Source organism: Syngnathus scovelli, chromosome 20 (assembly GCF_024217435.2).
Source record: "Syngnathus scovelli strain Florida chromosome 20, RoL_Ssco_1.2, whole genome shotgun sequence".
NCBI classification, from domain to species: domain Eukaryota; kingdom Metazoa; phylum Chordata; class Actinopteri; order Syngnathiformes; family Syngnathidae; genus Syngnathus; species Syngnathus scovelli.
In genome coordinates this window covers 6,219,062-6,239,758 of record NC_090866.1, presented here as the reverse complement: position 1 = coordinate 6,239,758, position 20,697 = coordinate 6,219,062, and the positions used below count along the sequence as shown (strand labels likewise).

The following is a 20,697-nucleotide window of genomic DNA, read 5'->3' as shown; positions in this document are numbered from 1 at the left end:
CGGTCAAGCTGAGGGGACAAAAAAGAACTGACTCGGCCATTTTTCCTAGATGTAACAAGAATTGCAACGAAGCGGAACCACCAACCTAGTTGGCTCAACATCCATCACTGCTCAGCTCAGCAACGCGCCCAAGCAGCAGCAGAAAAAAAAAAAAAAACAGGCACAGTCTTGCAAAAAAAATGTCAAGGGGAGAGATTTACAAGTTCTGGTGGGATGACAGTGTTGTGGTCACGAAGGTCCGGGTGCGTCCATGTTCACTGGAGCAGGTTCTCGCTGCTTGTTAGGGAACTCCTCAGTGTGTGCTCATTAGGAAGCTGCAGGGCATCCATGTAGGCCCATGCAATGGGTACCTCTCATTAAAAGAATACACACTTTTATCATCAATAAACACACACACACACACACACACACACACACACACACACACACACACACACACACACACACGCACACGCACACTTCCCCATTTGTTCAAACCGTTGCAGCCATAGCTTTGTCACGGTTTTACAGTCACAAGGCATGCAGTGTCAGTTTGCGTCAATAAGGAGGACGTACAATTGACTCGTGTATCAACACTGCCCCCTGGCGGTTCCACCGAATCTTACACGCTGGCTAGTGAAATGAGTTTCATGTAACGGTTATCTGGCTTATTGTCACTCGGGTGTTTTTAAATATTCAAGATAAGATTCCATTTTGTTTTGTATAAATATTTTCTGCATTGACGGCGTTCGACTTGAATTTGTAAAAAGTCAGGAGGCTAAATGTACAGGAACGATTTTGCCATTTTATTTTTTTTTCTTCACATTATTGCTTTACAGTAAAATGCATTGGTTGGATATGTCCAGTATAGCAAGACGATACATTCATATAAGTTATACAGTATTTTTTTTAATAGTACCTAACTTTACATTAAATAGACTTTTTTTTATTATTGTTGACAACTCCCACATCACATTGAGCTCACAGTGCATCAGGTCGCATTCAATCAAAGAAATACACACGAGACGTTTCGTGTTTTCATCACCTTTCCGTGACATGTGCGTGATAGTTGAGCACACGCAGACTCCCATCCAGTCTGCATCAAATAATTCTTTTTTTCCCTATTCTTCCTCCAGAAAAAAAGAAAAAGACTCGCTGACAAACGCAAGTTAAGAAAAAAAAAAACTGCAACCTCAAGATGAAAAAGAAAAAAAAAAAAGCACATTTTTTGCCGCTTCCAAAGTGTATCTACAGATGGGCCCTGTGTGGTCACCTCCATCCAGCATTGAAACAGATGAGCATTTTTTGGGGGCGGGGTCCAACTTTGCTTCTCCCCCAAGTGCTCTCATCCAGGTCCTCTTAAAGTGACAAAGCCCAAACAAAAAACATCGATCCATGTTGCTTCTTTTGGCCCTTTGTTAAAAAAAAAAAAAAAAAAAAAACAGGGGGAGCATAGTGTCCATCCTTTGGCTCAGTTCAACAGCAATCACAAAAAAAAACGAAAAAAAACCACCTGTGAGCTCACACTGAGTACTGGACGGACAACATCATCATGGTGACCTGGCAGGAGCCTGACGTCACGCACACACGCACACACAAATCATGACATTGAGATTGCATATACAAGTGCCTGCCGCCATGTGTGGCACAGGAATATCACCCCCCCTCCAATTATTGTCAGAATTCTCTGTGGCTCGGCTCATTGCTTGCAATTTTGCAACAAATTGCATTGTAGCTGCCGATTTGTATTTTTTTTATTTTTTTTTTGTAAAACTGGACCAGGCAGTTGCCATGGAGATGGCTGACAGACACAAGCAGGCCTTTACGCTGTGCTTGAGGGAGAAGGGGAACACTGCATTTAACATCCCAGCATGCACTGCGGACAAGAGGCGGGTGTGCTCATCAGATTCACACACATTCATGTATCACACACACACGCGCACACACACACACACACACCAAAGGAAGCACTAGTTGATTCAGAATGAGATGGCTGTTAAAGTGCAGTATCTACATACAACTCAATACGGTAGCCCCCCCCCTCCCCCACCAAAGAGCTGTCCCTGATCACTGGTGGCTGTGGTTGGCACCGCCCCCCACCCCCTCTTTACTGGTCAGGGGGTGGTCTAGTTCCTTTGTCTCAAAAGTTGAAAATCAAATAAAAAATCATCTCACTGGTCTACAGACGGTTGAGCTGAATGAGCGTGCTGCCCCGCGGCGGGTGTTCAGATCTCTATTCAGCAGTCGGCGTACAAAGTTGTTTTGCGTGGCAACATGCTCTCCCTCGGTCTTTTGATGGAAGGATTTTTTGCAACGAAACAATAAATAAATAAATAAATAAATGAATACAGTTCACTTTTGTTGCAGTGCTGCATAACATCTCAAAAGTTGCTTCCCAAACAATCCTGAAATTGTATTTTGTTTTTTTTCATCAAGTTAGGTGAGAAAAGGTTGCAGGGACAAAGTTTGTAGTTCTTGCTGTCAAGTTGGTGTCCATAGGAGGGGAGCTGCCAAGGACAAGACCCTCGTCCAAGGGGGTGCAAAAAAAAAAAAAGTGTGCTTTTCTCTTTGGGTCCTGGAGTTCTCAGTAAACCATTGTGAGGATTCTGTCAACATGAATAGTGACGACCTGGCGACGATGAAGGGGGGGGGGGCGGTATTGGATTCAGGAGTCCCCCACCTGAGACAGCTAAAGGCATGCTAAATGGACGGACACAGTAGACAGGTGGACAGCAGCACAGCACTGCAGTAGCAGGCAAGGCTCCAAATGAGCATCAAGGACTGGGCACTGTGTGAGCGAAGACAAGATGCACAATGACTCAAGCGCGCCACCCCGTGGACACACTTGGGACTAAACAGACTCAAAGTGATAGAGGTCCAGTATTATTGGAGGGAAGGGTGGGACTTTGAGGGGGCTGTGAGGAGTTTTTGGTGTCTGGCTTCTGCTGCTGCTGTTACGTGGCGAATGTCAATCCTCAAAGCACATGGGCACGTTGACAAAAGTGAACACGTTGTATTCGATCATGACCGAGAAGCACAGGAAGACGGCGTACAGGATCAGAACGTACACGCCTAGCTTCAGATCCAGTCGCCACTTGTTCAGGTGAATGCCCAGCACCTGTTTGGGGTGCAAAACAAGTCAGTGACCCCCCCCCCAACGACAGTTGGCAGCAGCAGATTATTGGACGCCTGAAAAATAATCCCGCATGATTATCCTTTATTGTGTGAAGTGCCAATTTTGTCCCAATTACACGACAGTCATCACAGCGTAATAAGGGGATTTCGAAATCACTCATTTCGACGGCGCACGGGCTTTTTAACGAGGAAAACATTGGTTTCTGCCGTCGCCATGGTAACGAGTGCTTCAAGCCGTTGGCGACGTCAACAATACTGTTCAGAGTCGTAAGCAAAGCGTACCAAATCTTACAAAAACAGGTTTGTTGCGTATTGATCGACTTGCCCCTTTTTTTTCAAAATGGCAGCAAGATTTCATTAAGTCAAGAGCTCACCGTGAGGGCCACAGATCCCAGCAAAAGCACGACGGAATACACAAGTCCTCGACTGTTGATCATCACCTGCCACAGACAGAATCATCGCCTCACTTTAGCGCAATTGTGTTACGAGTCAGCAAGTGGAGTTGAGGGATACAAAACGGGGGGGGGGGGGGGGTCAAGCATCACCTCCGAGCCGTAGTCCACACACATGGTTTGGATTGCCCAAGGGACGCCCAGGCCCACTAGGATGTCAAAAACGTTGCTTCCAATAGTGTTGGACACGGCCATGTCTCCCAAGCCTGAAATACACGACACGCTTTGTCTGGCCAAGTCTCAACACAGATGGAAGGGGACAAGCGAGCAGGAGGACGGGACGACCTTGGCGCGCCACGATGAGACTGGCAATGCAGTCAGGGACGCTGGTACCCGCTGCCAGGAAGGTGATACCCATGATGACGTCAGGGATTCCAAGAGTGTAGCCAATTATCGTCACCTGCAAGACGCCAGCATACAAAATGGATCCCGTGGATTTTTTTGGGGGGTTTGATTTACAAAAATACAGCGCTGCAAAACCTACCATCCAGACCATCACGTAGGAGAAGACTGCGATCCAGACGGTTGAGAGGATAAAGGAGAGCATGAAGCATCTCTCCCAGCGCGGCTTGCCACAGTTTGGGACGGTGAAGAACAACAACAGGAGCAGCGGCCATGAGATGAGCCACTTGATAATATTGCCGCATCCCTCTGTGCACAACACAAACATTCATTTCGGTCCTCGTTGCATTCCACTGGAGCGCAATCATGGCCATTCGCGTACTGGGAAGATGAAACGGGGAAATGCCGCTCTCCTCATCTTCCTCGGTGGCTTTATCCTCCGGCACGTTCCCGTTCTCAATCTCCATCTTGCCGTCGATCACTTGCGTTTCCACGCCGTTCGCCGCCTGGACCAACTTCTGGCGCTTTCACAAAAGAGACACTAAATCCCAAGCACACGCCGGTACGGCAATTCCGGAAGCGTACCTCTGTGATGATGAGGCGGCTGGCCATGCGCAGGCGTGTCTTGGGTGCAAAGTGGCTGGTGATCATGATCCGCAGGCCCGCTTCGGGGAAGCTCAACTTGGACGGGCTGGCGTGCATGATCTCGTCCACCATCACCACCGAGCCACGGCTGTAAGCTTTGGTGGGCTTCACTAATAATACGGACAACGTAAATTGAAAGAACGTTGGACTCTGCACCCCCACATCAACCAATAGTCTCTTATTTTTTACTAATGTCGCCCTTATTGGTCTAATTTAGACGAATACATGCAAGAAGGCGCATATATTAACAAATCATTACCACTTCAGTGGGGAGCAGCAGCAGCAGAAAAAAGTGTTAAGCGACACAAACACGTTGGCACAACGGCAGCACAAGTGAGAATAAGTTTAGTAAGGCTAAGCAGACAGGCGGCGGGTTAGAAAGAACCATCGGTCAGTAACAACACTCAGACTAAGAAGTGGCTAAAAAAAAAAGAAAATCTGTATTGTGAAAACTTTCAAATGACTTCATGTCTTGCTTTTAAAATACATTTTAAGTGTCATGCAAGTGTAAAAAGAAGTTAACCTCCATGTGGCAATTATCAGCACCTGCCTCAGCAGGCAATTGGACGTTCCAATCGATTCGGCAGCCGTGATACAAAAGTTACCTTTGTCTTCCCCACGCTATGACTTCAGGGAGAATTCCCATTTCGCGCTTCCATAGTTGCGCTCACGCCACCCTTAGTAGCATCTAATTGAATCAACGCTTAAACACTGAAAAATAAAAAAATTATACGGGCCATGGGTCATTCGGAGACAGTATATTAGTAACGGTTAAGGTGACACGGTTCGTCGGGATCACAGGACTGCAAGTTTGCTAATCATTGGAGAGAATTCAGCACCAGCAGAGAGAATGAATCGGATGAAGCAATTGTCAAGCGGAACAGAAGGGGGGGGGGGGGGGATTAAAAGCCACACGACCTCCGAGGAGGTTTTCACGGGCCACTTCCTGTTGCCCCAGCCTGTCTGGTTAGCCTTACCTGCTGCCAGTAAGGGCACCGTCGGGTCGTCGTCGTAATAATAAGGCGCATTACCGTCCTCCATCTCGCTGCTGGTAGCCGCGTTACCGTTGGCTACGTTTTTCTTGGAGCTGCCCACGAAGAAAGCCTGCATGCTGGAGTTGAATCTAGCGAGGAGATGCACAAGGATAGGTCAGTGGAGAGAACTCAATCGAGATCAAAGACTTGTTTGAAATCTATTAATGAGCTAAAAAGAAAAAAAATTACGCTGCTAACATCCATAGCATGAAGTGACCTAATTTCCAGGAAAACATGCATCACAATGTACACAAAGCCTGAAATTGGCTGCACAGCGTTCGGTCAAAAGATTTTTCTTTTTTTTTTTTTAAAAGTTATGTGAAGTGTCTATCTAAGAACGCGGCAAATGCTGCTCTGTTGTTTGGACTTAACAGAACACGCTGTCCTCCAAAGGGTTGATGAAGCAATGGGAATCCATTTGGCTTTGGTTTGACAACATCATTTTCTTTCTATGGTCATTCGAACTGCGTCGTTGTGTGAAGCTCTTTGAACACAAGAACCAAATTTCCCCTTATTATCATTTTACTAAATTATTCATGTGACTCCTTAAGCAACATTGCACGTGCCTAGTTTTTTAATTAGTGTGTGCGTGTGTGTGTGCGCGTGCGGGTGTGTGTGTGTGTATGTGTCACACCCGCACCCCCCCACCAAAAAAAAAAAAAAAGTTTGACTTTAGCAGTTTCTTTCTGGTGCTAAGTGAAGAGGAAACACCTCGAAGCAACCTCCATTTTGACAGGAACAACCCAAAATGGCCAGTGGATATTTTGGGAAAGGTGGGGGGGGGGGGGTGTACCACCATATGACAGCATCAACAGCATCCCCTCACTAAATTGTGTCTTGCCTGCAGAATGAGGAAGGAGAGAGGAGTGATCCGGTTAAGCCGGTGCTCTTTAGGGCTGCAGGGGGGGGGGGGGGGGGGGGGGGGGGGGGGGATTAAGCCTGTGGTGGGAGTGAGAAAGAGCGAGCCAGCCGCTGTTGAGAGTGCAACGCAGATTACCAGCTGCAGCCAGACATGCAGACGCACACGCCATGACCGTGACATGCTGTCATGTGGTGGGACCACACACGCATTGAATAAGAGGTGGGAAGCAAGAAAAATAAAAAAGTGATGAAATGAAAAGTTGCTATGTAGCAAAGCACTTACTTCATGATCAGAATGTATCCCACATACATGACCACCAGCACTAAACTCTCCCACCTAAAAAAATAAATAAAAAGATTTGGCGATAAGATAGGAATTAAAAGACAAACTTCAAGTTCAAGTCATGAATAATAATAAGCTTTTTTGGAGACTGCTGCGGCCGAGTCAGACTGAAATACGCAATTAATAGATAATGAATCGGGACACAACTGCCCTAACCTTCCACCAATTATTCTTTCTCAAATTATCTTCCACCAAATCAAATAACAAATATTTGGAGGGATTCATAATAAATATGCACCAATTAGGTTTTTCTCTTGCTATTTGTCAATGAAGAAAAAGTGGATGAAGCATTTGACTCACCACACAATCTTCTCGTCATAGATGAACTAGAACGTGCCAAGAAGTTGGAGGGGGGGGGGGAGGAGAAACAGAACATTAAAAGTTGTCATGTGATAATGACATTGCCGAGTCCGACTTACCGCAATAAGAGCGATGACAGCCAGGATGTAATAGAAGGAATCTCGAAATACCGGCCACCAGGTCAGCACCACCACCTGTAAGGTACATGCAACACGCAATGTAGGTATTTTATTTAAATTTTTTTTACACGGCATGTAGGAGCCATTTGTCACGCACACACCTGCCCGGCAAAAATGCCGCAGACTCCGATGATGCAAAGGATGTTGAAGACGGCCGAGCCCACGATGGTCCCCACCCCCACGTCGCCGTGAGTGATGAAGACACCTGCACACAAGGAGGCGGCGGCGGCGGCCAATCAGAATCGCTCGTGACACTGACCATCTGGGTTAGTCGGCTGTGCGCGGCTACCGATGACGGAGGCAAAAAGCTCAGGCGCAGAGCTGCCAGCTGCCATGAAGGTGGCGCCGGCAACGTCTTCACTCAGATGTAGTTTCTGCACGAACGGAGCACAAAGCGTCACGTGACAAGAAAAACAAAATGGCAGCCATCAACCAAACCCTTTCGAGTCACCCGAAAATACCTCGCATATCTTCTCCAGTGACGTCACAAAGTATTCATCACACGTGATGGCGAGGGCCAGGAACATGTAGATGGCCTGCGTTCATTAAAATGAAGGACATCCACATTTCTTACACAAGGCCTTGAGATTAAAAACATGACAGGCGCCACATAAATCAAAGATGGAGGACAACCTTGAATTCATCATTTGCATCCCATTCAAAATGAGCTCCCCCTTTTTGCAAAGTAAGGGCCCCGAAGGGAATGTTTCGTGCTCGCGCTCCCAGGAGGCTTTGGTAGGGAAGCATGCAAGCGGCCTATTTTAGTAGCCCAAGTCTAATATATAAATTATTGATCAGGTGTGAGAGGAGAGCCCATGCAGTTTGTGCTATCTGCTATGCTCTATGCTATCCACAGGGGGCAGCGCAGGCACAGCAGAGCTGACAAGGTAAACTCGAGTTATGTCAACGGAGGTGAGTGGAAGCAAAGTATGGCGCACTGCAGCGCCATCTTGAAAATCATCTTTTAATAATGAACAGTGAAGTCAGACACGTAGTTGAAGAGGATGACACAATGCATATAATAAATATTGCACAGTTTTCAATGTTAGGGATTTGTCTTTTTCAGACTAACCTGCACAACTGACGCTTATGTTTGCTTTTATTTTGACTTTATCAGAGCCCATCTGTGTTTTCACTGCAGTAACGGGACTTTACGCCTCCGCTTGAGTGGTTAAGTGCCATTAGTGCGAGGTAGCAACATTATTATATTACTCCTCCGCTGCAACCTAAAACATGCTTTGATTGTAGTCAAGGCTGAGTGTATAAAAGTTCAAAAGATGGGACGCCTACACAGTCATGCTATTTCCTAGAAAATCCCAATTACTGTGCACTTACTTGCTCCGAAATTATTTATCTCCAATAAAAGTCATCTATCTATGCCAGCGATTTATAATAAAAAAACAGAACATCTCCATCTATCACCGCTAGATGGCGCAAGATGGAATTAACCACTGTATCCACCTGTTACGATGCATTCAAATAAATGGGATCAAGTAAATTTGTGAGGAAATTGAAATAAGAGGCACATTATTTCCCTATCAGGGAATTTTTTTTGGTTTTAAGGACTGCGGTGAGACATTCACAATGAAAAAAAATACACTTTTTATTCATCTATTAAAATAGAAACCGTATTACACTCCAAATATGGTACATGACAGGAGTCATCTTTATATTCATCGCAATGTGATCATCATCATGAGAATTGCTTTAAATACTTAATGAATATTTAGGATGACTTCATTTCCAACACTGCGGAATGTCAAATTAATATTTGATAGCTCTCGCTAGCTCGCACGCTGTACATTAGTAGCATGTACAATTTATGGCCTGCATCAGTGGCTTGGACTTTACTGCTGCAAGCGCTGGTTTGCCAAAAATGATTCCAACAGACATTTCTCTTGGAGGGGGAAAAATAATTAAATTATTGGCCTCATCTCTTGACAGGAAAACTTCCAACAGTTTCATAAAACGAGTTTTTCTCATGATAAAGTTTTTGCTGCGACGGACGCAGGCGCACAATGGAAGTTCAAAAGATGGCGTCTCTTACCGCCGTAATGTGCAGAAGGATGGCACCGCTCTTTCGTTCATTGTTGGTGAAAAGGTCATCGGGGAACTCGTGGATTGCTGAAGAGAGAGAGAGCGAGGAAATGTCACAGTCAACATGCGGCGTGACAGCGAGGCACAGCGTGTCCGCCTCCGCCATCATCATCATCATCACCCTGCTCCTCTTCCTCCCTTTTCCCGCCACTCCCCAAACTAGCTGTATGACCTTGTGAACGGCCTTCATGACCTCACCACCATCTTAGACCACAATGATGAATTTAGCTTTCGGAATTTTACAACTTTTGGAGGTTCCACCGTATTTGCAATGATTAAAAAAAAAAAAAAAAAGCTCCCAGGGTGAAGCTTCATCCATCATGTGAACTCAACAGTTGACCTGGTGGCTGACAGAAATGGGCTTGCTCTCTTCTGGGACGCGTGCAGCATCTGTGAGGGTTGCAGGCCCGGCTGTTTGCTCCGTTACGCCCGCTTACACATACGTATATTGCTCAACGCAGCGACTTCACGCCAAGCGTCAATAAGCAAATGCGACGCAAATTGTTTCTGTGTTGTGATTATGAAATAAAGTAAATAAAGGCAAGTTCTGGGCTGTGGTCACATATGGACTCATGAAGTGGAACAGGGGCTCACCTGAGACTTGCATCTGTTCTAACCTCACTGTGGATATATATTTTGTATTCTGTGATGTGCGCACACATGACTGAACCGGAACATGAAATAAAACACATTTTCTTTCCTGTAGAACCAAAACAGCATGTCATTAATTGTGTTTTAAGGTCAGCAGTGGTCACCTCCCGGGTCGCATTGACACCTGACTGGACACCTCTCGCTCGGACACAAACACGTTGCTGTTTTGTTTTGTTTTTTCCTCCGCCACCCAAGGACGGACGAGCATGAGAGGACCGGGCCGACTTTCATGACGCTTCTCAAATGACGCCTTTAAATAGGTCCACACTGACATTGGACAGCAAAAGTCACTTTGCTGAGGAAAATAACACATTGACAGAGTTTTAAATTATATGTACTTAGTCCTGCACACAATAATTTTATTTAATTAAATAATTTGGAAGAACTAATAACCTCAATACTGGTGTTTATGACATTTGAAAACAATGGAGAGGCCAGAAGGACAAAAAAGATCTAAAAGTCACCTTGTGAAGCTACAAATCTAAAAATAAACTCCCACATTCTCTGACATCTTTCTGGGCTGCTTATGCAAGAAATAACTTTTTTTTTTCCAGTGGCTCCTTTTATCAGCTCATTAGACAACCACACAGTTTGCGGATTTTACGCTAAGGACGACATTGTTCTTCACTTGTTCCTTAAAATTACTTTTTTTTTTCCTCCCTGAGGATAGTTTGGACTAATTGTTTTTATTTAGTCTAAAAAATAAAAAAAAGTTAAGCTATTGGGAGACAAGCGGTGAAATGTCACCAGTTTCCACAAAATGTCAAACGTTAACGTTGTCACAATTCCGAACGCCGCTCACAGTGTGATGATGCGGCGCCAAAGACAAAGCAAAGCAGCCACGGGCACTCATTTGTTCCAAATCTTGTAATATAGCAGACAACGGAGGGCGCGTTACATAATAGAAGCCTCTCGTGATGTCTTTTCTTCTCGAGACTGCGCTCAAGTCCTTTGTATACACTACACAAGGCAACTCTGTAAAGCGTGCAATGTTTCTGACACCGCCTCACTGCCACATCCGGATAAGCGTACCAGAATGCAGCAACACCCGAGAGATTACAAAATGTCGATTCTTCCGCGTCATTAATGTCCAATTATACAATCAGCTGCTGCTAGCGCGCAACAAAATGCAATCTGCACGGTGGACGATATAGCATGAATGCATACGTGATATTGTCCTCTTCTCTCGGTGGCTCATCCACATGCTCATAATCACATGTGGAGCGGTGCTCACATGTTCGTTTAAGCCCTAAACTTACACGGCATTCCGCACGAACCCACAAATGTGCACATAGTTAAGGCCTGTTAGGTGGCGTTTGGACCAGAAGGTTCACTGTTGTGAAATGACATTCAAAAGTGAGAAGAAGGTGGGAGGCGGGGATTCTCATATGCATGTGATTCTTCATTTTTTTGTAGCGCTCCCAAAATAGTTTTGCTTTAGAGCGCTCTTTGTTATGCGAGCCACACCGAGTTTCTGCAAGGGATGAATGTTCTGAACTCCTGCTTCCAGGCAAGTGTCGTATTGAGCAGAACAACGATGACCCTATTGCTGATGTTCTTTTGACCCAAAACAGCACCTCTGTTGGTTGCAACCAAGTATGACACTTGATGGCATCTCTGTTTCGAAATGTCATAATTGTTAAACTAACATGATATACTGCTTTACAAAAATCAATCAATAAAGTGATCCTTCTCTGTCCATTTCCACCTGGCACTCGGTCCATTGTGGAGTAGACATGTTTTTGTGGATTGTGCAAATCATTTGCGACACCGAGAACAGAAGGAAGATAAAACAAACAAAAAGTGTGTTGGAGAAAATGGGCCGCAAGGGATGCCGAGATATGCGACTTGTTAGAGTGTTGCTAGCAGGAACGATAAATTGCTAGAACAATCGGAGTGAATCATGTGCTCCACAAGTGGTCAGAACAAACCAATCTGTTTTGGGACAAAGCAATGCACGATTATTTCTGAAATGATACGAGTCATATGACTGACTCACACAAAGCAGAGCGGTGCAACGGATTTGGGAGTCGGGTTTTAAAGTTTTTCAAGTTAATGAGCGGAGCGTAAAGTTCAGTCTGGTGCACCAGGGGACTTTTTATAAAAAAAGGGAGGGGGGAGGAATGGTAATCTTTAAGGATTACGCTTCTTTTGAAGACATTTTCCAGGATTGTGTTCCAGTCATTAATTCGGCCGGCGGCTACTTTTACGTCGCAACAAAGAACAGTCACATGTTTTATTAGTGTTGTAAAACCGGGTTGGGCTGTGTTTAATAATTGGGTTTCATTTTAATAATTCTAATAATAATAAATAATAATAACTTTCAGGCCCCACTGAGCAGCTTGTGGCACTTTGTCTGCGCCATGCTGACCTGCATTCTGTATAAAACGCAAACAAAACAAATTCTGAAAGTGACATGCACCCCATTTGGATAAAGAACGACTTGATGTTGCTCGAAAAGACTCTTTAGACGATTAAGTCTGGAAGAACCGCCGCAGGCCGTAATGAATCATTGTGATGTCTTCCAAAATGGAACATTCATTGCCATACACAAAATTAATGCTACTTTATGATGTTTTGGTTTTTTTCTTTTCATTCAAGAGCTCGGCTCCATATACGGAAATCCTTCATCACAATTTGCGCGTGATTTATATTTTCGAACAATTCAGAGGTAACAAACATTCATTTTTGCTTATTTGGCTCTCGAGGGGTGCTGCTAGTGATCAGGCAGCACCGTTAGTTTTCTTTTGAAGAGTCGTGCTCTTGTTCGGGCTAAAAGCGGCATGACAACAAGACCGGGCCTTTTCAAAAACAAAGACAATTGGCCGCTTTACCTGGTGCTGAGCAGTTCATGGGCTCTGTTTCATTTTGGGATGATGACGCCATTAGCCGCCTCCCCCAGCGCTCTGAGTCCAGACGGTCATCCATTAGCATCCCGTGTCCTGCAGAGAAGACATCCAAAAAAATGTTTTTTCATCAAACTCTTAAGCCTCTGTAATGAGGCCAAACATATCTTATGTAAAAAAATTATACCGGTCAGCCCAGATGTGTTTGCTATTTTTTTTCCCCCAAATTTGTAGCCACACAAATGACACAAGGCCTCGGGCAAGATGATAAAACATTTTTTTTGTGTGTGCAAAACGATGAGTCGATCAGGGTGACGCAAGCGCCTAATTACTGCCGCGCAAGAGCGTGCAAATCGGGCCACCGAGCAGTCAGTCAGCCCGACTTCTGCTTGTGAGGTCACGCAGATTGTGGTTGTGAAAGTCCACTCACAAGACACGCTTATAATCGGTGCTTTTAACCATGTGATGGACACTGAAGGCAAAACTTCCTTCGAGCCGCATCTGAGGAAGTAACGCATAAAACAAAACGGAGAGAAATCTGGATTGGATCAAAATGAAAGGAACCCATTCGAAATTTGGCTCGTGTTGGAATCGAGTTAAATAAGCAAATATTAGCATGCGTAGCCAAGAAACCGGGCATGCTAGGCTACAGCAGTGTCGTGCCGATTCGGTCCGTTGCCGAGGACATCCTCCAGCTCTGTTCAATCAACCCAGCAGGGGGAAAAGAAGCAAGGACAAACATGCGTCCATCAATCTTGCTGGGCTGTGAACACGTTCGGCTTCAGTAGCCTGACAAAAAAAAAAAAAAAAGACACAAACACTCAAACTGTGCAAGCCCTGAATTGATTCTTAAAAAGCTTCGTCCATCACATCCACTTTAAGGATCAGCATGTATGATGGCATGTCACATCTCTGACCCAGGAGAGGTGCATCAAATCTCATCCATCTGGAATATTCGGAAAATCAACACGCCGCTATGAATCAGACGCAGTCAAACAAGTTTTTCCTGCCACATGACACTTTCTTGTTCACCATCTGCCTTGACCCCACCCCTTTGTCTGAAAAATCTATTCAATTACATCTGATTATGGCAGGTCTCATGAGTTCAGAGGGGGATTTCTCATGTTCTCAGTTATTGTGGAACTACAGATGGATAATTCACGGGGCTTCTTTAAAATAGTTCCGGTGTGACTGCATAGGTCGGGCACGCTTGATTAAAGCAAGCCATTAGCAACGCACGTGTATACATATAGGGACAAACCCACTTTAGCTAGCGCAAAAAAAAAAAAAAAAAAAAAGAGCGCTTTGCACTCGCATGTATGATATCATTGCAGAGTAATCATTTAAGCCTCTTGTTTTTTTTTTTATGTAATTAATGAAACTCCCGGTGAATCTCGGCGATCTACTGTACAACGAGACAAATTTGCTGATGCTATCTGCAGCCCTCATTGGAGACTAAGTGGGTGCAGATGGACAGATCCCACGACAGGGTCAAAAAAAAAAAAAAAAGAAGAGCTTAATGTGAGAAGCACTCTAAGCATGTGTGTGTGGACTACATTAGCGACAGCAGTGACAAAAATTCGATACATTTGAGATGGGGTCGCTGTCAGATGACAGCTGTGGGTTACATTTGAGGGAAGGGAGTTCTTAAGCAATAAAAGTGTCATAGAAATACATTTTATTTAACCAACTGTTGGATTTAGAAGCGGAAACGTGGTCATTGTTGTATGATGGACAAGTTTGGTGCCATCTGGTAGAATCTTGGTGCTCCAATGAGATGAAGAGCTCCATTTAGACAAAAGTAGTCATTTGGGGCATATATTGTACAGTATGTAATCTGCAGATTTTCACTATTATCTTCTGTCATTGTCTCATGAGCAAAGACGGGCTCTACTATGATTTAAAAAAAAAAAATGTGTAGGCAATTTATGGATTACCGGAATAAAAATTGAATAAAATGGTTAACAAAAGTTAGTCCAGCGTAAATGTGTTTTTCACAAAACAGTTTAAATTCAAAAACAAAAAGAATTGACCTAAAAATTTGCAAGGCTCAACTGTCTGCGAAATCTCCAATTATATTTATATCCATTTTTTCCCCCCTTTCAAAATTCTGGTCACATCTTGCCATGAGAGCATATGACACATTGTCAAATCACAATGTACACCAGTTGACCTCCGATTCCTGTTTTTTGTGGAATACTCAAACTAAAAAATCCAAGGTTGGTGGTTGGATTACATAACGGCTGTGATGCTGCGTTTGGGATGCTCTGCATGTCACTGTTTGCGCAAGCCTAAAGGGAAGACTTTTGACATGAGGAGAGGGGGGGGGGGGTCATGTTTGGAGAGTGAGGGATGCGTGGGGGAAATCACACGCAGCACACATGACTGCTCTTCTAAATTACACAGCAAAAAAACTAAATTATTACTCAATCATCATGCATGATTTGTGTGTGTGTGTGTGGGGGGGGGGGGGGGTTGACCATGGTGCACAGCTACAGCGGATCGTGCTGCAAAAAAAAAAAAACGACAAATCAAACACATTCCCGGTGCCGCCGTCGTGTGTGTGCATGAGGCGAGCGTGCCTTTCTCTCCAAGTTAAAAATGTGCAGCTGCCACGGCGCGCACACTGCGGCAATAGGGAGCCACATCGTATGAGGCTCTCGCTCGTCGTGGAGTTCAATGATCACGTATAGCCCACGTTCTATAGTTGGGTGGTTTTAGTAGAACAGCAAATATGAGGTGAAATGCACCGACGTTGCATTCACGTACCCTTGATATCGCCGCTAGATGATCACATTGTTGCAGTGCGTGATTGTAATGCAGATATCGTGTGTTATTTCGTGGGTGAACGTCATCCACGTACTCACCTGTTTTGGTCAAAAGCGCCGACATGGTCCACGCTACTAAGAGAGCACTGCAGATGAAGCACACCTGTACAAACAGCATCTCTCTCCTCTTGCGAACTTTAAACATCTTCGCCATGATGCTCTTCTTCTTCTTAGGCGCCTTCACGGTGTCGTCCCGCTCCATGGTTCCTTCCTTCTCTCCTCGGCCACTTTTATTGCCCTAATTTATTTATTTTATTGGTCGCCGTCCTTGAAATTCGCTGCAGAAAAGCGCCGTTATTATTATGATTCTTTTTTTTTAATTATTTCACAAGGAACCCAAGCTGAGACGCGGTCCTCATTCCAGTTGCACTACGATTCAATTTGGTGAGAGAATAAGAAAAGCACTCCGGCGTGCATGTTGTCCCGTGGAGAGGAGTGGAGTGGCGAAGGGGGTAAGGTTAAACCAAAAAAAACATACTAAACAGCAAAAAATAAAAAAAATAAAAAAAAACGCTATCCTCTCTTCTCCTCGCGGGAGTTTGACGTTTTTGCCTCCAAAGGCATCAACGTCCCGTCATCAACAGAGCGTCGCTCAGCTGCGTGGGGAGCGAGTCGCACCTGCGCCTGATGCTCTGAGCGTGCGTGCGTGCGTGCGCGTGCGTGGAGGTTAATTGTCACATTCTGCCAGCGATCGTGGCCGTGCAGCAGAGTAAAACTCCTCCCTCCTCATGGATTCCTCCCCATGGCACTGCCCTCCTCCTCCTACCCGGCCGACCTTCATCCTCCTCCCCCCCCCCCAACCAATCTCAATGAGACAGTGCAGCTCCTCCATCGGCCACTATATTGACAACAACTCGTCAATCAGTTGTCACGTTATTTTGCACGCAGTAATCAACGCCCCTTGTACGACGATTCGTGCAAATCATTCAATGCTGTGTCATGAAACCAAATACGCAATGAGTCTAGCCAACAAATTGTGTCACATATATCTGAGAACAAATATTATGCATAAATTTGCCAATACTAAATTATAGAATTCGAAGTGAACCAATTTATTCCATTTATTTATTTATTTATGAATATTTATTTATTCATATATGTATTTATTTATTTATAAATATTTATTAATTTATACATATTTATTTATTTATTTATTTATTTATTTATTTATTTATTTATTTACATTTTTATTTATTTATGACATTTATATTTATGACTGAATCCACCTACCTACACAGTCGCCACTGCATGTGACTAGCAAAATGTTCAATACGGTGTTATGAAACCACAGCCAATAATTCTTAGGTCTTGACTTCATCTACCAATAACTAAATAAATGGCCTTCAAGTCACCTGCTATCCGCATTTTTGATATCAGGCTCAATATGTGCAGGTCAGAGATCCTCAGCCAACCACCAGACGGTAATTTCTTCCTCCAGTGGCATAGCACGAGTTGCCAGTGCCCTGGGGAAAGAAAGTATTACACCCCCTCCTCAATCTATGGACGAGCGATCTATTAGTCTCTCTCAATCGACACCGAAGGACGCTTTGCAATAACTCAAAAGAAACAGTCAAGAAAATAATAACAAATAAAAATAACAAATAGAAATCTACAACCAGTTTGAGTCACTCGATAATATCAACTCTGCCCCTTTGCTGCTGCTGCCCCCTTTAAAAAAAAAAAAAACTGCGGCAATAAAGGTAAAAAGTCTGTGCAGTGCAATCTCCTGCAGACGAAAAGATTACATAAGCTCGAGACCGGCCCTGTCAGGATGGTATCAGGCAGACCTCCAAATAGAAAAAAAAAAAAATAACAGCACAAAGCATCTCCAAGAAGCATGCGAGACATTCTGTGACGGCTGCTATTAAGCATGGCTTCGCATCGGGCCATTTTTTTTTTTTTTTGGATGTCTCAGCAAGTCTTGCCTTTATCCTTCAGCCTCTGCATGCGTGTACAGTATACACACAAATGCCCATCAACATGTGTGACTCCATCCAAGCCATGAGATTAAATCCCTTCCGGGCCCTTGCCCACACAGCAGGCAAGGCAGGCAGGCAATTGGGAGCCAATGCCAGGGCCCGCTTACAGAGATTTAGCCACGACTTTACACTCGCCTTTTTGATCAAACACGAAGCTTCCTTTGCTTTCTTGCACCTTCCAAGTGGACGCTAACTTGCCCCAATTTTAGCGTTCCAACATAGGATGATGTAGAAAAAGGGAGTGGTAAATCTGTATAAATGTGTTGTTTGGTTTAAATGCCAAGCATGAATCGTATTTTCACATTACGTGTCGACTAATAGCGTGATGTCAAGGGTGTGAGTTGTGCGCAACAATTGCCACAAGACTCCTAGTGCTGTTTTTATTCCAAATCCATGGCGATGATTCACTTACATTTCATGAAAAGTCCCTATCATTTTTTTTTTTAAACTCATTCACTGCCATTGACGGATATAGACGCCAAAGGTCTCATTTAAGTGGGCTTTCCATGCTAATTCTTAATATATTTATATATTGTTATAAAAAATTCAATCTAATTTAATTGATCCTCTAAAACAGGGGTGTCAAACTCATTTTTTTTTGCGGGCCGCATTGGAGTCATAGCCTCTATCGGAGGGCCATTATGACTGTCAACCCAAATAAATGTATGAGCACCTCATATTATATACAGTAAAAGCTACAAAACAAACTGACAAATAACTTGTTTTCAAATCAGACGAGTAAAAACTGATCAAATATTTAAAAACAAAGATATTATTAAAAGTGAAGACAATTTGCAATTCTAGTAATGACACACGAATTCGATGCACAATTTGTCTTCGCGGGCCACATAAAATGATGTGGCGGGCCGTATCTAGCCCCCCGGGCCTTGAGTTAGACACCTGTGCTCTAAAAGCAATAAAAGTAGCCAGTATATACGACATCAACACATGATGTCCTTCAGAGTGTCTTTGCCCAGTGTTTACATTATGCAAGGGGACAAAAAGGACAGCTGGAATATAGTATGTCCTTTAACTGTGTTGCATGATAGCCATATTATGCTGGGCTATTCCATATCTAAGCTGATTCTGCTCACCCGATATGGATAGCTGACCAAATGACACATGGTTATAAAAAAATAAAAAAAATAAAAAAAGTGCATGTATAACGCTTTGTGGTGTTGGCATCAAATTCAATGCTTTACTAATGAATCGAGTAGACAGATGGAGGCACGACCATCTTTTTTTTTCCCCCTCACACAACCTGTCTACTTTTTTATCATGTACCTCTCTGGCCAACGGTTTGGTGCTAAACGAGCTTGGCATTCTCCGGAAAAGCTGAGAATCTTGCTCCTTGGAAAGAGTTAACGGCGGAAGCAAAAAAAATGAAGAGACTGGCAAATCCTCACAATGAACGCTCACGTGATCAGAATGATGATGAGAGCAGCAGGGACGTATCGTTTCATTAATTCTAGGTAGGTAGCATCAGACGGGAGTATTAACACGTGAAACAAAAGACAAGCTAGGCAAAGTTATTAAAGGGAACACTGTAAAACCAATGAGCCGACAGAATTCCCATTTGAAAGGCTTGTCCATGCATGTTAGTAATGTCATATTATTACTCATAAGCAGGTCTTGAATGGTCCTTTTTTTTCTAAAGGGCATGGATGACCTTTTTAAAGAGCCTCATGAATTCTTTCATTGACTGCATGTTTGTCTTGATTGTGTTGCTCGTGGCAGTCAGGAGTCTCTTACAGTGTACCTAATGAAGTGGCCTACAAATGTGATTTAGGTTCTGCAGACTAGCAAGCGCTGACTAGCCGGTATGGATTAAAGCTCTTCTGTTTGGGCTCCTGTCATTCTCACACGGACATCATTCAGCGGCAGTGATTCAGCCCTCCAACACGGCCTTGTGTCATGCAACAGTGGTCTGCGGGCGTAAACACACACACACACACAAGCTAATCCTCGTTGTGCTTTCTGGCTTTGAATTAATCATCGTCGGGGTCTACTTGAATCTCTCAAGGTTGCGTCAGCTGTGTCACATCGCGTACAATCGGCTCCGTGTGATGTGCCGAGCGCTAAAAGGCGCTGGACAGGTTTTTCTTCTGCTGACCTGAAGCTTAATTCTTGTTTGACCAGCAGTTAGCTTGGTGGATTATATAGTCATGGATGTAGTTAAATGTCAAATAAGTCCCAAGACTAAATTGTTTTGACTCGAGTCCCGCATTTCTGACGTCACCCAAAATGCATCCTCATTGCCTCGTGTTGTGGAACAAGGAGCTGCTCAGGTTTGTTTGGCTCCGAGAGGGAGAAGAATGTGAGTAAAATAGTTTCACATGATCCGGCCCAAAGGGAGAAAAAAAAGTCAGCCACTAAACTTGTATAAGAGGATCACCTTCAGTCATGGCTCCAAAAATGCGACCTTCTTCCCGTTTATCTAGTTTAAAGTATGGAAGTGGATCCCCAAAGGTGCATTCATGAAGTATTCCGCATTAGGTTATGCACAGTAAGCTAGTTTCTAAAAACATTTATGATTGGATATGAAGATTCATAATAGTCTAAAAGTATGAATGGGAACGGTTAAATAAATCTTTGCATGTTGATGTTTGAGATCAAAACGATTACTTTGTGCAGCTAAACTGGATCATTTTTTTTAAGGTGGGGGGATTAAGGTGCTGAAGCATAAAAGACGAATAATCAAACATGAGAACTTTCCACACGATTAACATTTGGGCTGATTTACAAGATGGCTCTTCTATTATTAAAGCAGGATATTTTTTTTGTGCGTTATTTTATGTTTGAATGTTTTGTGACTTGATAAAAGGCATCCACTTTCACATGATTATGTCAGCGGCATAAAGTGGTCTGCTTAGTGAGGAGAAAAGGGATTATATTCCATTCCATCCATCCTCCACACAAAAGGAATTTCTAGTCACGATGTCGATACTCCGATGAGATGTCGACCTTTTTTAGTTGAATTTCAAATATTTGAGGCAAGGGAGAGCCAGGATAGCGGCTACAGTATA

General features: G+C 43.9%; 1 protein-coding gene across 3 annotated transcripts; it reads right to left on the bottom strand.

Moving 5' to 3' along the window:
* Positions 1-764: 764 nt before the first annotated feature.
* Positions 765-16,399, bottom strand: slc24a4b (solute carrier family 24 member 4b). 3 transcript variants are annotated; one of them, XM_049756840.2, is made up of 17 exons: positions 15,732-16,399; positions 12,853-12,960; positions 9,318-9,394; positions 7,732-7,806; positions 7,560-7,644; positions 7,372-7,475; positions 7,211-7,285; positions 7,092-7,117; positions 6,732-6,785; positions 5,531-5,676; positions 4,494-4,663; positions 4,291-4,426; positions 4,051-4,217; positions 3,852-3,966; positions 3,660-3,772; positions 3,489-3,554; positions 765-3,097 (listed from the first exon to the last, which is right to left on the bottom strand). In XM_049756840.2, exons 1-17 carry the CDS (start codon positions 15,892-15,894, stop codon positions 2,948-2,950), a joined length of 1,830 nt encoding a protein of 609 aa, XP_049612797.1. In that variant the 5' UTR covers positions 15,895-16,399; the 3' UTR covers positions 765-2,947. The 3 variants fall into 3 exon arrangements, with proteins under 3 accessions (XP_049612797.1, XP_049612796.1, XP_049612798.1); XM_049756839.2 differs by having other exon boundaries at positions 4,291-4,432; positions 15,732-16,398; XM_049756841.2 differs by having other exon boundaries at positions 4,291-4,432; positions 5,585-5,676; positions 15,732-16,395.
* Between the last annotated feature and the right edge of the window lie 4,298 nt (positions 16,400-20,697).

Coding starts and splice junctions, on each gene's coding strand:
- slc24a4b (XM_049756839.2), bottom strand. CDS start 15,894: ATGGAGCGGGACGACACCGTGAAGGCGCCTAAGAAGAAGAAGAGCATC. Junction 9,395..12,852: donor CATGAACTGCTCAGCACCAG/GTAAAGCGGCCA, acceptor CTCTCTCTTCAG/CAATCCACGAGTTCCCCGAT. Junction 7,807..9,317: donor TCCTTCTGCACATTACGGCG/GTAAGAGACGCC, acceptor TAATGAACGCAG/GCCATCTACATGTTCCTGGC.